The 14,174-nt window shown below is 65.4% G+C and overlaps 6 protein-coding genes across 6 annotated transcripts; 1 reads left to right on the top strand and 5 right to left on the bottom strand.

The window, feature by feature from the left end:
- Nucleotides 1-242: 242 nt before the first annotated feature.
- On the bottom strand, nt 243-1,640 carry V1510DRAFT_364282 (major facilitator superfamily domain-containing protein; the record flags this gene model as incomplete). The annotated part of the gene is made up of 2 exons (XM_066931182.1): nt 243-911; nt 981-1,640. 2 exons carry the CDS (start codon nt 1,638-1,640, stop codon nt 243-245), a joined length of 1,329 nt encoding a protein of 442 aa, XP_066789299.1.
- A 2,128-nt stretch (nt 1,641-3,768) lies between these two features.
- On the bottom strand, nt 3,769-4,968 carry V1510DRAFT_364206 (major facilitator superfamily domain-containing protein; the record flags this gene model as incomplete). The annotated part of the gene is made up of 1 exon (XM_066931178.1): nt 3,769-4,968. One exon carries the CDS (start codon nt 4,966-4,968, stop codon nt 3,769-3,771), a length of 1,200 nt encoding a protein of 399 aa, XP_066789298.1.
- A 2,371-nt stretch (nt 4,969-7,339) lies between these two features.
- On the top strand, nt 7,340-9,116 carry V1510DRAFT_415625 (Aldehyde/histidinol dehydrogenase). Its single transcript, XM_066933626.1, has 3 exons — nt 7,340-7,879; nt 7,912-8,922; nt 8,953-9,116. The coding sequence occupies exons 1-3, from the start codon at nt 7,589-7,591 to the stop codon at nt 9,070-9,072; spliced, it is 1,422 nt and encodes a 473-aa protein (XP_066789297.1). The 5' UTR covers nt 7,340-7,588; the 3' UTR covers nt 9,073-9,116.
- V1510DRAFT_415623 (WLM domain-containing protein) lies at nt 9,040-10,049 on the bottom strand (the record flags this gene model as incomplete). The annotated part of the gene is made up of 1 exon (XM_066933625.1): nt 9,040-10,049. A coding segment is annotated over one exon (974 nt), but the record flags the coding sequence as incomplete, so codon positions are not given.
- A 21-nt stretch (nt 10,050-10,070) lies between these two features.
- V1510DRAFT_393290 (uncharacterized protein) lies at nt 10,071-12,365 on the bottom strand. Its single transcript, XM_066931815.1, has 2 exons — nt 11,943-12,365; nt 10,071-11,913 (listed from the first exon to the last, which is right to left on the bottom strand). Exons 1-2 carry the CDS (start codon nt 12,344-12,346, stop codon nt 10,140-10,142), a joined length of 2,178 nt encoding a protein of 725 aa, XP_066789295.1. The 5' UTR covers nt 12,347-12,365; the 3' UTR covers nt 10,071-10,139.
- On the bottom strand, nt 12,351-13,078 carry V1510DRAFT_415620 (uncharacterized protein). The gene has a single exon (XM_066933624.1). It carries the CDS (start codon nt 13,070-13,072, stop codon nt 12,416-12,418), a length of 657 nt encoding a protein of 218 aa, XP_066789294.1. The 5' UTR covers nt 13,073-13,078; the 3' UTR covers nt 12,351-12,415.
- Nucleotides 13,079-14,174: the final 1,096 nt, after the last annotated feature.

Below are 14,174 nucleotides of genomic sequence, written 5' to 3'. Positions count from 1 at the left end.
CAATCATGCAAAGTACATGCTCAACAACCGCAGCTTCTGAATATCTAACCACTGCGGTTGGTACTAGAGCTTCCCGCCGGCAGAAGCGGGCGGGAAGCGAGGCGAGCGACGCAATCGTCGGCTACTCTCGATGCCTCGACGCGTGAGCGCGGACAGAGACGCCCTAGCATAGTCACACAGGCAAGCCTGCCGTGAGCAGAGAAGAATGTGGCCACTAGATATGTGGCCACCCCCACGCGGATTTAGTAAACCGCGCGCAGCTTCCAGTTGGTACCGATGCCGCGAACAAGAATAAAGGCCACCAGACAGACGACGTAGCAGGCGCCGCAGAACGCGACCAGGCCGGTGAAGTCCTTGCCGTTGGTGCGCGCAAGAATGGCGCCAGCGATGGGCTGGCCGGTCAGCGTGCCGATGGCACCAAACGAGTAAATGGTGCCGTAGCGCTTGCCGTAGTCCTTGGTCTTGCAGATCTGCGACACGCAGACCGCGGCCAGACTGATCCCCGAGCCCGAAGCCAGGCCAAAGAGCACCGCGTAGGCCGTCATAGGCGCGCGGCTCGTGTTGGACGGCGCGGCCGTGCTCAGCCAGATGGCGAACGTGAAGATTGTGCAGAGCGCGATGTTGATGATCATGAGATTGTAGCGGCCAAAGCGGTCGGCGAACCAGCCGGGAATCCACCGGCCAATGACCGACCCCGCGTTGAGGATGGCGACCAGGTAGTATGCAAACGCCTCGTCAGACGCGTTGCTGGCCTTGCTGAGGCCGTACGTCGTCAGGTACGAGATCGGCGTCTGCAGACCCCACTCGATCATGAAGAACGCGATCGCCGTAAACGTGAACCGGATGTCCTTGAAGCCTGACAGGTCGATCAGAGCGCTGTTCTTGCTCTTCTTGCCCTTGAGGCCGACCTTCTCCTCGTCGCTGTCGCCCTTGAGGTCGTCTTCCTCCTTGGCGATGTTGCGCGACTCGGTGAAGATCACAGCGAGGACCGACATGAACGCGCACATGAGCGCCATGGCCCGGACCGACCAGCCGAAGCCGATCGTCTTGGACGTCTGCTGGAAGAAGATCGGGAAGATGATGCCGCCGATGCCACCGGACGTGGCCGCCAGACCGGTCGCGAACGCGCGCTTCTTGAAGAACCAGTGACCGACCGTCGTGACCGACGGCGTGAAGATAAGCGAGCACGACACGCCGCCGAGCACGCCAAAGGTGAGCATGAACTGGTAGTACTCCTTCGAGATCGAGAACAGCACCAGCGCGATGATGAACAGGACCGATCCCGCCAGGACGAGCATGCGCGCACCGTACTTGTCAAAGACCGGGCCGATCTGCACGCCGCAGAAGAAAAAGAGGAACGAGAAGACCGAGAAGATCCACGAGATCGTGCCCTGGTCGTAGTTCTTGAGCTGGTGCTCGATCAGCCAGGCCTGAAACACGCCGACACTGTTCCAGATGCCGAAGCAGCTAAACAGGCCGCACCACGCGCCAAACACGACCAGCCAGGCCTTGGTGCCGCCCTCCGGGAAGTCGACGATCTCGGCAAACTCGGGCTCCGAGTCCGAGTCGCTGCCGTGCGCGGCCCGCTTGTGCTCCTCGGCGGCCTCGCTCTTGGAGATGGTTGAGAGATTATCGCTCATGTTATGCAGTACTGATGTATGTCTATGCCGGAGCCGGAGGGGACTTCGGCGCTTTTAAGCCCGCGTCGATTCTCTGGCTTTTTTCTCGCTAAAGTTCTCGTTTGACACCGCCGGTGAAAACCCCCGGCGGTGAACTCCCAATTCGGTATACATACTAAATACAGGTATGCTTTGGGCACCTACGGCCGGCCGCCTACGGCATTTTCCACCGCGCGGCGGCCGCCCCCTTGGCTGCATTATTGCATAGCCCGTTCTGTAGCTGACCGCCCGCAGTATCTATGGCTCTGCAGCCATTACGCCATCGAGCCCCGCCCACGCCCGTGCCCGCCCATGCAGGTGCGCCGGCGGCGCAATCTCTGATCTTCCCCCGCCGGTCTGCACGGCTGCCAAACGCATCGAAACGCAGCCGGTGGCCAGAGCGGTCCTTCCGCTGGACTGCTACGGCCACGCGCTCCCGCCGACTCCAATACGCTCACAATCGCGCCGGTGGAAGCTGAAAGAGGTGGCTCACCACTGACGTAAAGCTTAAATGGTTTTCCTCCGGCGAGTGCACTAAAAAGGCAAGCCTGTTTGTTGAAGCTAGCCCGATTGCATGTTCCAGATTGAACTCTATTCGCTTCGCGCAGCTCAGCCGCTGTTCAGGGGCTGCTGGGTCCGTGGAGAGCGGAGGCAGATCTCCAAAGTGAGGGTGCAGCTTATCGGCTGTATGATCTGGTTGCTGGCTGCAGTCCAGCTGGGTATCTGGTCCTGTCGTTCGCGGCTGGGGCCATATCCCCAGGACGCCGGCGGCCGACGCCGCAGCTGCGTACAGCCGTCGGGCCGCAGGGCGTGGGCGCCACAACAGGCACCGGCTGGGAGCTAGGCCACACGCTACCGGTGTGCGGTGTGCACTGTTGTGGCGCCGGACAGAAGGCATGGTGACGTGGGCGCGGCGGACTCAGCGCCAGCGCCGGCGCCGGCCAATGTCCTAATCGGTAAATAGTCTCCTGGAGACTAACACCAACAGCCCGGCGCGACCAATACAGACAATCGCGCGGCGGTACCGACACACCCAATCAGTACAGCATGGTCAGTGCTCGGGCGGCTACTGAATGCGCAGCGCTCGGTACTACGGACATAGGGGCCAGGCCGATAAAACCCCGGAGGTTTTTGTGTCGATCTGTGTAACTAAGGGGGCCTGAAAGAGCTACGGTAGACTTACTTGAATTGTAAGGTTGTTACGGCGCGGTTGCCTGATTAGTTGATCAAAGCGCGGCGCCTGTGAGCTGTCAAACAGGTCGAGAGGCCGATCAGGACCAGCTGTGCAGCGGGCCGCCGGTAACCGATGCGTTTGCGGAGCGTGATCATGAACTTCAGGCGGGCCTGTACGTCAGCAAGGCACAAGCCAGAGGTCTGGCCAGCTCCGAGTCTAGAGCGCAAGGTCTTCTATTGATCAATATATACAACGGCCGCGTATCCGCAAACGCGGTTCCACGTGCTGCTGTCTGGGCAGTCCCAGGCAAGCGCGCGGGTCCGGGGCTGTGGTAAAAAGCATGCGGCGTAGCCAGCACTCTGGGCCAGGTCGGACGCCCGGTGAACTGCAGCGGCTGATCGATACATCCGATCCTGCGGGTCTCGTGCATGTAGAGTAAATAAGCGAAACCTAACCACGCGCTGCGGCTGCAGCAGAACTATCGCCATGCAGATCCGCTCGGTCTCGGGCCGTTCGCGTAGCTTGCCATCGATCTGGAGAACCCAGACAGCCAGATCCGCGTGCGTACGTTCTCTTCCCCGCTCCTCCGCTCCTACGTCCCCGGCGCCAGCGGTTGCCCAGCCAGCAGCAATTAGACCTGAAAAAATGTAGCAATTAGCCTAGCAATGCAAGGTCGTCTCTTCTTCATAACATCCCGGCGGTCGCCAACAAGCGAATGCTCACCAACCCACTCCACAGCAAAATCATATTAACATCATGAGCAGATAATTCATAGTACGTCCTCCAGCAACTTTAAAATATTAGCAGACTTTCGTCTGTCAGACACGTGTAGGTCCTTGGCACTAAGGCAGTAGCCCTGCCGCCGTCAACCAGGTTACTGGGACGATGTGGCGCGGCGCGGCGCGATAAAGGCGAAAGATAACCTTGCTGGCTAGCTTAAATCTTGCTCGACAGGCGGCCCTCGCTGTAGATGTACTTGGACACGACCACAAAGCCGGTGCCCACGAGCATCGAGACGCCCGCAAACATGGACGGCGCGAAGAACGAGCCGCCGCCGGTAGTGAGAACCGCGCCAGCGATGGGCAGGCCGGACAGAGATGCAAATGACATGAAGGAGGAGATAGCGCCGATGCGAGTGCCGATCTCGTCGTTTGGCGAGATCTGGGCGACGACAGCCGGGTACATGCCCAGGACGGCGCCGGAGAAGTAGCCGTAGAGGACCGAGTAGAGCACGATGGTGGGCACGGTGTGAGCCGGGATCCAGAGTGCGATCGTGATGATGCCGGCGACGAGAGCTGACGAGATGTACATGTTGTACTTGCCGACTCTGTCGGCCAGCCAACCGGTGATGACTCTGCCGAAGAACGAGCCGCCGTTCATGTATGCGAGCAAGAAGAATGCGTCGGCGTCGGTGAAGCCGTTCTGCACGGCCTGCGAGGCCACAAAGCCGAACGGCACGAAAATGCCCAGGAAGACGAAGAAGAAGCCAATGGCCAGTGTGCCAAAGGACGGCTCGGCGAAGGGCTTGACGTAGAACCGCACGAACTGGTAGCTCGAGTTTCTCTCCGGGGGCATGCGCGACGTGGTCGTGAGCGCCGTGATGATGGCAAAGAAGCCGAGCACAGCGGACATGGCCAGGACAGCGACCTTGTAGGAAGAGACCGCGACGACGTAGTTGAAGACCATCGGCAGGATGATGCCGCCGATGGACGAGCCGGAGGCGGCGATGCCGAGCGCCAGACCGCGCTTGACGTCGAACCAGCGCGAGACGGACGACGTGGTTGCGTAGAACAGGCACGAGGCACCGAGCGCCGTCAGGATGCCCTGGGACAGCATGAACTGCCAGTACTCGGTCGAGAACGCGGTGCCGACGGAGCCGGCGATGAGCATGACGGCGCCCGGCACGGTTAGGTACCGCGGGCCATAGGCGTCGTGGATGCGGCCACAGATAAGGCCGCCAAAGGACAGGATGAAGGTCTGAGTCGAGCCGATCCAGGCAATCGTCGACGGCGTCAGGTCGTGCAGCTGGTTCTCGGTGTAGTATGTCTGGAAGATGCCGATGACGTTCGTGTAGCCGAATGAGCACATCTGGGCGGAAAAGCCGCCGACGACGGCCATCCAGGCGCGAACGCCCATGTCAGGGGCCGGGACAAGCAGACATTCCGTCTCGGCGATCTCCGCCTCGCGCTCAAAGGTGGCATATGCGGAGCTGCCGCTGCTGGACGGCGAGAGCTTGGACGTCTCCTTGTCGCGGAGCATCTTGGTGGTGCTGTCGTCGGACATGCCCGACGAGGTCGGTCTCAGGCGGGACATGGCTGAGGAGACAAGCAGTCGGAGCTTTCGTAAGGGCGACACGGCGACGGTGTTCCGTGCAGAGCGGTCACGGCGCTATATATGGACAGGCAGCGTGCGCGGCTTAGGGGCCGCGTGAGGTCGAGAGGTCGGATGACGCCCGATGGCCCGAAAGTCACTAGGAGTTGAGCGAAAACGCAGCTGGCGGCGCTACCCCAACGTTGCAGGCTGCACCTCGCTGGCTCTGCCCACGTCACTTTGACGGATAAGTTTGCCTGTCTCGCTTCTAGCCGGTGCCGTGCGCCGGGTCGATGCGGATTTCCCCCGGCCTTTGCCGCCTTTATACGGCGCGCGCAGCCACAGTCGGGTTCCGGAGTGGTCCTGGCTCGACGGGGCGTTCGCCAGTCGCAGCCAAGCTAGAAGGGATGACCCGGCAATCGTCCAGGGAGCCGATAGCAGGTGATACGGCGCTGTTGATACGCGCTGGAACTATAATAATAGCCGGTAGATAGAGGCGCCTTAAATTAAGACTATGCCACGAGACACTAGTGGATTGAGACAGGTGTGGTGGACTGAACACGTCGATAGCAGCCGGGTCCTGGATGGCGAGTCGACCTGGCAGCGGCCGGGGTTTATAAGGGCGCTGGCCGATCAGCGAGGCCGCTGGCGTGCGAATCGCTCATCACAAGAGCGCGTCGCGGCGGTCGCGAATGGCTGGAGCCAGTACCGGGGCGTTGGTGTCGACGTGCTAATAGTGTTATCTGGTACCATACCTTGGGGTACCGGCCTAGCCCCGGAGCCGTTGATGCGTCTCAGGGGAATGTACCAGCGTAGTGGACCGGAACTTGGCGGCGGCCGGTGGGCGCGCGCGGCGGACCGTGTGGCGTGCGGGTGTACCCACTGCAGACGGTACCGCTGGCGGTGGCTTGCCCCAGCGTGTACGGTACTGTTCGCCGCCCGCGGCGCGGAAGCATGCACGCGCAAGCCACCGGCGCAGCGACGATGGGTCCGGCGCCGCCGCAGCGCGGCGGATCGGGGAACGCCGGCCGAGCAGATCGCGCCCGACGGAGCGCGCAAGCGAGGCCGCCGCCCAGGCCGGTGCGATCTGCGGCGAGCGGGCGGGCTAGCGACGAGCCGCCAGGCCGGCCGCGAGTCTGGCGGGCTTCCAGCGCGCGGCCAGCGAGCGCGTGTGGACACGGGTGTGGCTCAGGACCGCGCGCGGGCCTGCAGAGTATGTAATGGATTACCTAAATTCTTCGGAGGACCCCGAGAATTGTCTCAGATTTACCAGCTTATCGGGTTGGCTCCAGCAGCCAGGTACACGCGTAGCCGAGCTGGGCGCAGTCTGGCCCACTAGCGCCAGCATTAAGGTTCTGGCATGTCTTCTTTTAGACTTCGCCCATCGCCGACGGGGTCATCGACTCGGTAGCCTGCACCTCATACTGGATTCGTGAGGCCGATCGAACGTCGAGGCCGGCACGCGGGCCCGGCCTGCGCCCAGCGCCCACGGCGATCCGGCGTCTCTGCGCGATTGCCGGGCCGGCGCGTGGGCGAGGCGGTGTCGTGCTTGCTTACTCGATATGCTTACTCGATCTACTTACTGCTTCTGTCCGAGGCGCGCTGTCCCTGCTTGCTTACTCGACCGGCTTACTCGATCAAATCGCTCATGCCGTGCATACCTCCGGCGACGCCTTGCTCGCGCGCTGCAGTCGGCCGCATCGCCTGCGCGGAGCCGGCCGGTGGCGCGGGCCTGCGGACGCTTGGCGCCGGCAGATAGCCGTTGGGCGCCACCGGGTGTCAAGGCCAGCGGCCGGGTTCGACGCGTCTAGCGCAGGCGCGAAACCTCCGGGGCCGTCTGCGGCTTGCCAGCGCACGCGGCTGCCGGCCCGCGTCAGGCTGCGGGGGTGCGCCGGGATCGCCCGCGCGGACGTGTCGGTGATCGCCGCGGGTGCGCCACGGGCGCACGGCGGTGCGGTGCGCCACACGCGCCGGCGGCGCGGTGCGCCACACGTGCAGGCGGCGCTGTGTGGACGTGCGGGCCCCTGCGGGCCCCTGGCACGTGCCATAACCCTGAGCCGCACGCGCCGCACGCGCCGACGCACGCGCCGCCCTGCTGGGTCACCGCGCCGCACCGCGCATGAGCCGCACCGCGCCACCGAGCCGCACGCACCAGCCGCCAGCCGCTGCCAGCTGCACGTCGCCCACCACGCGCCGCACCGCCGCACCGCCGCAACCGACCTACCCCGCATGCCCTGCGCCGCCTGCGCCACATGCACCGCTGACAGCTTCCACGAACACGTCCCCATGTCGCCATGACGCACCCCCGATCGTCGCCCGAAGCGTCCGTAGGCTCGTACATCCGTAGCCGCCAGAGTCTGGCCATCGTGTGGGCCGACGCCAAGCTAGTGTCGGCCCAAGGGCAGATCATCGAGAAATTTGACACCACCACGTTCTCCTCACCACAATGGCTAAACGAGTGATTCCCCTCGTCATCAACGGCCAGAGGATCGTCTCGGCCGACAAAGCGCTGCACGTGCCTGTGTACTCACTTGCCACCCGTGAGCTGCTGCATTATGCCCAGGGCGCCACCGTCAGCCAGGCTTTGCTGGCCGCCGAGACGTCTGCGCAGGCGTTCAAGTCCTGGCGCAACGTCGCCCCCCAGGACCGCCGCGAGATCCTACTGGCCGGCGTAAATAACCTGCGGCGGCGCCGCCAGGAGGGCATCGACATCCAGCGCGCCGAGAGCACGCCAAGTGTGAGTGTGCGCAGAAACGTCGCTGACGCCAGGAAATGTTTGCGTCGCTGATCTACGACTTCGCCATTGCGCACGCCACCGAGTGGGCAAGCGTGGCCACGACCATGACGGGCACCATTGCGCACTCGGCCCAGCCTGGCCTTCTGCCGCTAATTTTCAACGAGCCGTGCGGGCCGGTGCTGGGCATTGCGCCGTGGAACGCGCCGTCGATCCTGGGCATGCGCGCGTTCGGCACACCGATCGCAGCGGGCTGCAGCGCAATCCTCAAGACGTCGCACCTGTCGCCGGCGTCGCACATGTTCATGGCCGAGGCGTTTCTGGATGCGGGCCTTCCGGATGGCGTGCTGAACGTGGTGCACAGCCGGCCGGAGGACTCGCGCGAAATCGTGGCCGCGCTCATTGCGTCTGAGCACGTCCGGAAAATCAACTTCACGGGCTCGACGGCCACTGGCCGAGCCATTGCAGTAACGGCGGCCGAACACCTGAAGCCGGTGCTGCTGGAGCTGGGTGGCAAGGCCGCCAGTGTCGTCCTGGCGGACGCGGATCTGGCCGCCGCCGCCGAGACGGTGGTCATCGGCGGCTGGGAGAACAACGGCCAGATCTGCATGTCCACCGAGCGCGTCTACGTGGACCGCGCGGTCCTGCCAGCATTCGAGACGCTGCTCAAAGAAAAGGCTGCGTTTTTCGACCCGATCCTGGTCCAGGGCGGCCAGATCACCGCCGAGCACACAGCCAAGGTGCGGCAGCTGGTCGACGACGCCGTAGCCAAGGGCGCGCGGTTCGTGCACGGATCTGCGTCGGCCGCGGCCGCGCGCGTGACGCCGTCGATCCTCACCGACGTGACCGAGGACATGGCGCTCTACCACGAGGAGTCGTTTGGGCCGACGTTTGTGGTCGTCCCGTACGACACGGTCGACGAGGCCGTGGCCATGGTCAACCGCAGCAAGCTCGGCCTGACGGCGAGCGTGTGGACGCAGAACGCTCTGGCGGGGATCGCCGTGGCGCGACAGCTCGAGTCCGGCGCAGTCCACATCAACGGCATGGTAAGTACACGCACGTTCGCGCTGACCCAGACCGTGCATGACGAGTCCACGCAACCGCACGGCGGCGTCAAGGAGAGCGGCTACGGCCGGTTCGGCGGCAAGTGGGGCCTGCAGGAGTTCTCGTATCCAAAGACGGTGACGGTCCGTTGAAGGCTAGACGTCTATATAGTACAATTCCCTCATCTCTTTTTTTAGCCAGCCCTTCTCCTGGGCGGTCGGCTGCGCGTCGTCGAGCCGCTCGAGCTCGTCGTACTCCTCGGTGACGTCTTCGTCGTCCGAAAGGTCGATCACGGTGGGCTCGGACTTGGCCGAAGCCCCCCCTGACCCAGACTCGGCCTTGGGCCCAGCGTTGGGCTCCGCCTTGGGCTCCGCCTTGGGCGTAGCCGCCTCCGTCTTCACCGGCAGCGCGGTCGGCGTCTTGTCGAACCGCTTGAGCGCGGCCTGCAGCCGCAGCTCGCGGCCGCGCTCGCTGGTGGCCACGCGCGGCCGGCCCATTTTGATCTTGCCGCCCTCGAGCGCGCGGCGGACCTCCAGGTTCTCGCCCACGCGGGACGCCTCGCCGTCGAACTTGCGCTTGCGCGGCCGCCGCACGATGCGCGTTCGCCGTGTCCGCCGGTAGCTGCCGCCGCAGAGATCGTCGGGCATGTCGGCCTCGGCCAGCGGCACGCTGTCCACGATCCGCGACGACGCCAGGTGGTTTCCTCGCGAGTACAGGCCCTCGCCCGTGTAGCCCTTCTTGCGGAGCTCGGCCAGCTCGGCCATGAAACCGTTGCGGACGGCCCAGAACGACTTGGAATGGTTCATGTGCTTGTTGTGGGCCAGTTCGTGGATCATCACGCTCACGACCTGGTAGAACCCCAAGTACTGGCCGCCGCGCCCGCGCAGCACGAGCTTGATGTTCTCGCCGGCATTGTAGTTGATGCCCCAGAACTGGCGGTTGAACGGGTGCTCTTCGAGGGAAGTGACCGAGAGCGAGTGATCGCGCATGATCGGGTACACGATCGCCGCCACGCGGTTGAGCATCTCCTGGCTCTCGGGCGGTGCGCCCGGCAGGGCCGTCACGAACGTGATCCGGCTGTTTGGCGGGTTCACGCGGACGTTGTAGCGCTGGAGGCCGGGCGGCATGGGGGGCTTAACTACAGAAGTTGGTGAGATCGCGTGGTCACGTGTATTATAGGCGGCGGCGGCTGCGCGCGCATCAGCCGCACGCCGTGCGGCTACTCATACTTGAGCCAGCCGTCCTCGGCGCCGCGGTCGCAGGGCACCAGGTCGAGCCGGGGCAGGATCAGCTCGATGTCGTCGACGGGCGCGTCGCTGGCGCGCCAGAGACGCCGCAAAGCGTCGGCGATGGCCGCACTGGACGCGTTCCAGACGCCGTCGTCGTATGCATGCACGTACGACGAGCTGCTCAGCAGCGGCACCGCCCGCGCCCACTCGTACTCGTACGTGTAGTCGAGCGTGGGCTCGGTGCGCATGAACCGCGGCTCCGCCGGCGGTTCCGGCGACGGCGCGCGCTGGCTTGAGATCACGGCGACCGGCTTGCGGTTGGCGAGCACGTCCCGAGCGGCTTTTTGGCGGCTTTTGTGGGGACTGCGGGTGGGCGGCGACCCGGGCGTCGGGACAGACGACGAGAATGCGTCTAGCGAGAGCTGGCGCGGCTCCGGCGCGTGCAGTGGCGTACGCGGCGTGTGCGGCGACAGCGGCTGGATCAGCTGGCGACTGATCCGGCCCGAGTAGGCCTCGGCCAAGGACGTGGCTGGCGACACGGTCGACCGGTCGGAGAAGAGCAGGGCCTGGCGAGGAGTGGCGGCGGCAGAGCCCGCGGAGGCGGCAGAGAATGGCTCGTCTCGGGGCGAGCCGGCTACGGACAGAGACGCGGCGTCGGAGTCGTCGTCTGAGGCAATGTCGGGCTCATCGTTGGAGACGCTGACTGAGGCAGCTTCCAATGCACTAGCGCTCTCTCCGGCCTCGCTGTCCGAGTCCGGCACGCGCTGGCTGCCGTCGGCCGACACGTCGAGATCAATAAACAGAGGGCTGTCTGGGCCGACGAGAACGACCGAGTCGGCGGGGGACTCGGGGGACTCGAGGTACTCGGGGGACCCGGCTGCTGGCTCGCCGGTCGCAGCTCTCTGGTCTGCGGCTATATGGTCTGCGGCTATATGGTCTGCGGCGGTGTGCTCTGCGGCGATATGATCTGCGGCTATGTGCTCTGCGCCGCCGTGCCCTGCGGCTATACGGCCGCCGTCCTGGATCTCCGCGGCCTGACCGCCGTCCTGGATCTTGTCCGCATGATCGTCCGCGGATCCGTCCTGCTGGATCTCGGCACGTCCGTCCTCAGCACCACCCGCAGCGGCATGTCCGTCTCCGCTTCCAGAGGCTTCTGCGCCCCCGTAATACTCAGCCAGAAAGGCCCCCCACACGGCCACAAGCTCAGCCTCGTCGTACACCAGGACATCGTCCTTGGCCGGCTCGACGTTGACGTCGTAGGCGTGTTTGGTCGCACAAAAGTCCACAAACAGCAGTCCCGTGCCCTGCGAGCGCACGTAGCTGCGGAACGTCTTGAGCAGCTTCTTGCACGTCGGCAGCGTCGGCGCCATCGGCCGGCCGTCGATGGCGATGATAGTGTGTTTGATCTGGCCACTGCCCTCGCCCGCCGGCGCCGGCAGCACGGCGTCCACGGCCCAGCCCGCCCCCAGGTCGACAGCTTGCATAACATCGGCGTCGGCCAGGCCGTCCTTGCCAAAGTTCTGCAGGACGCTGTCGCGCAGGGTGCGGCCGCCGACGTAGACGGTCGGGGGGGCCGCGGACCGCATCAGGTTGAACGAAACGCGCACACCGCGGCGCAGCAGCGCGTATGCCCGCAGCAGAGCGCGCACGCGGGCCAGCGTGGCCTTGGCCTCCTTGGCGTAGGTCTTTTTGCGCACCGGGAGGCGCGCGTAGACGTCGAGGACGACGACCTTGGTTCCGACGGGCTGCGGCGCGCGCGAAAAACTGCGTCAGCGGACCCCCGGACCACCCACCTGTGGGCCGACCCGTCGGCTCGGACAGACCAGCGGCCGGCGACGACGTCGGTCGCCGTCCGCGTCGTGATCTCCATCTCGCCGGCCACCGCAGCCAGCGACGCCAGCGCCTCGCCGCGGAAGCCCAGCGTCCGCACGCGGCGGTCGGCCAGATCCGCAAACGACGCGATCTTGGACGTCGTGTGGCGCAGGCACATGAGCGCGCGGTCGTCGACCGGCACGCCCGCGCCGTTGTCGTGGACGAGCACGCGGCCGACGGTGGTCGGATCGAGCTCGACCGTCAGCGCGGTCGCGCCCGCGTCCAGCGCGTTCTCCACAAGCTCCTTCACGATCGAGGCCGGCGTCGTCACGACCTGCCCCGACGACAGCGCGCGCACGGTCGCGGCCGGCAGCGGCGCGATCATGGTGTTGTTACCGAGAAACCATAGATTACTAGAAACTACATCCAAATCCCCAAACTCCACCCCACCCGATCAGTTGAGCACACCGCTGAGCGTCCACACCTCGCCGTTGCCGGTGCTCTTGTAGTTGAGCAGCTCGGCCTTGACGTCCTCGCTCTTGCTGGAGTACACGTAGCGCTTGTCGCTCTCCTCCTCGTACCAAATCTCAAAGCCCTGGTCGCAGCCCAGGTGCTCGCCGGGGTGCTCCAGCCGGCCCGACGAGATAACGTGGCTCATGACGAACTTGCGGATGTTCTCCATGGCGTGACGCTCCTCGTCCGTGGGCGACTGGCGCACGGCGCCCTCCTCGTCCTCCCAGGGCTTGCGCGAGAGCGCCTGCATGGCCGTGTTGGACGGCGCCAGGACAACGGTCTCGGCCTCGGGGTCCTGCAGGCGGAGCATGAGGTCCTCGATCTGGCGGACGAGCCCGGCGAAGATCGAGATCTCGCGGTCGACGCCGAGGGCGTCCGTCATGAGCAGGTGCACCTCGCCGGCGGCGTGGACGTCCTCCTGCTCGCCATAGAGCACGCGGTACTGCTTGGCCTTTTCGGGGGCCATGTTGACGAGAAACGGCTTGATAGCCTCCTCCGAGTGCACGTCGGGAATGTAGATGTCTGCGAGAAGCTGGCCAACGACCTGGGTCGCTGTCAGAGCCAGACCGGCGACGGTCCAGACCAGGGAAGTTCTCATGCTGGGCGATTTGTGTGAAGATTTGCACGGCGGCCCGCTGAGGTTGGTATCGCAGGGTTGGGGCAGTATGCGGGGTTAGGGTGGGCTGCGCGGGGCTAGGGCTGCGTGCTTGCGTCATGCGAGCAGCCGCACGCCGTGCGGCGCGGGCCTCGGCTGGGCGCGCACAGCGGCCGCGGCGAGGCGCGCGGCAGGGGCGCGCACGCACGACCAGCCTCTCGCGCGCCCACTCTGCAGGCCAGTCGCAAGCCGCTCGGGGCCATGCCGCGGCCGAGCCGCACGGTGCGCGGCGCAGTGCACGCCACCACACGAGGTCACGTGCCGCAGCGTAGCCCTTCCTCTTTTCGCCTTCCTCCATCTTGTATAGACGCCGCGCATCATCTGGCCTCCATCACCCAGCAGCAAGCGCGTGGAATCATGCCATGGGCTGTCCGTGATCGTGCGATTGGTGATCTTGTGACGTCTGCCGGCATCCTTGCAATCGCGCGCCGCTCCAGCCACTGAGGGCCCGCCCAAGGCAAGCCACCGCGCCGCTCCGCTGACCGCAGACAAGCCGCGACCGCGCCCCCGCGCGCAGCGCCCCACGCGACACCATGGCCGGCAACCACCCGTTCCTTCCGGACGAGTTTGGCCAGGCCATCAGCGGCGGCATGGCCCCGCCGTTCGCGGGCGGCGCCGACCACGACGTCGACCTGGCGCTGCTCGACCAGTCGGCCGGCCTCGACATGGACGCGCGGTACCCGTTCGACCACGCGCACGGCTCGTTCGAGTCCATGCCGTTCGACATGCCGCCGGCGGGCACCATGCTGGGCCAGGGCCAGGGCATGGCCATGGGCCAGAGCCTGCGGCCGGACTACGCCATGCTGCCGCCGGCAGGCCAGGACCTGTGGGCGCAGTTCATGCCGGACGACGACGGCGCGCCGCCGCGGCCGCCGCTGCAGCACGCGGCCACCCAGCCGCCGCCGGCGGACCACTACGGCGGCTCGTTCTACGGCGACCTGCCCGAGTCCTACGCGGACGCGCCGCTGCCGGAAAACAAGCCGTTTGGCGGTCTCATGAACGAGCCGTACGCGCCGGCCCAGAAGGACGACGACTTCGAGTTCGC

Source organism: Dipodascopsis tothii (genome assembly GCF_038497935.1).
Source record: "Dipodascopsis tothii strain CBS 759.85 unplaced genomic scaffold V1510scaffold_12, whole genome shotgun sequence".
NCBI lineage: Eukaryota > Fungi > Ascomycota > Lipomycetes > Lipomycetales > Lipomycetaceae > Neoaidaea > Neoaidaea tothii.
The sequence above is the reverse complement of the archived record's forward strand: the minus strand, read 5'-3'. Positions and strand labels throughout refer to the sequence as shown.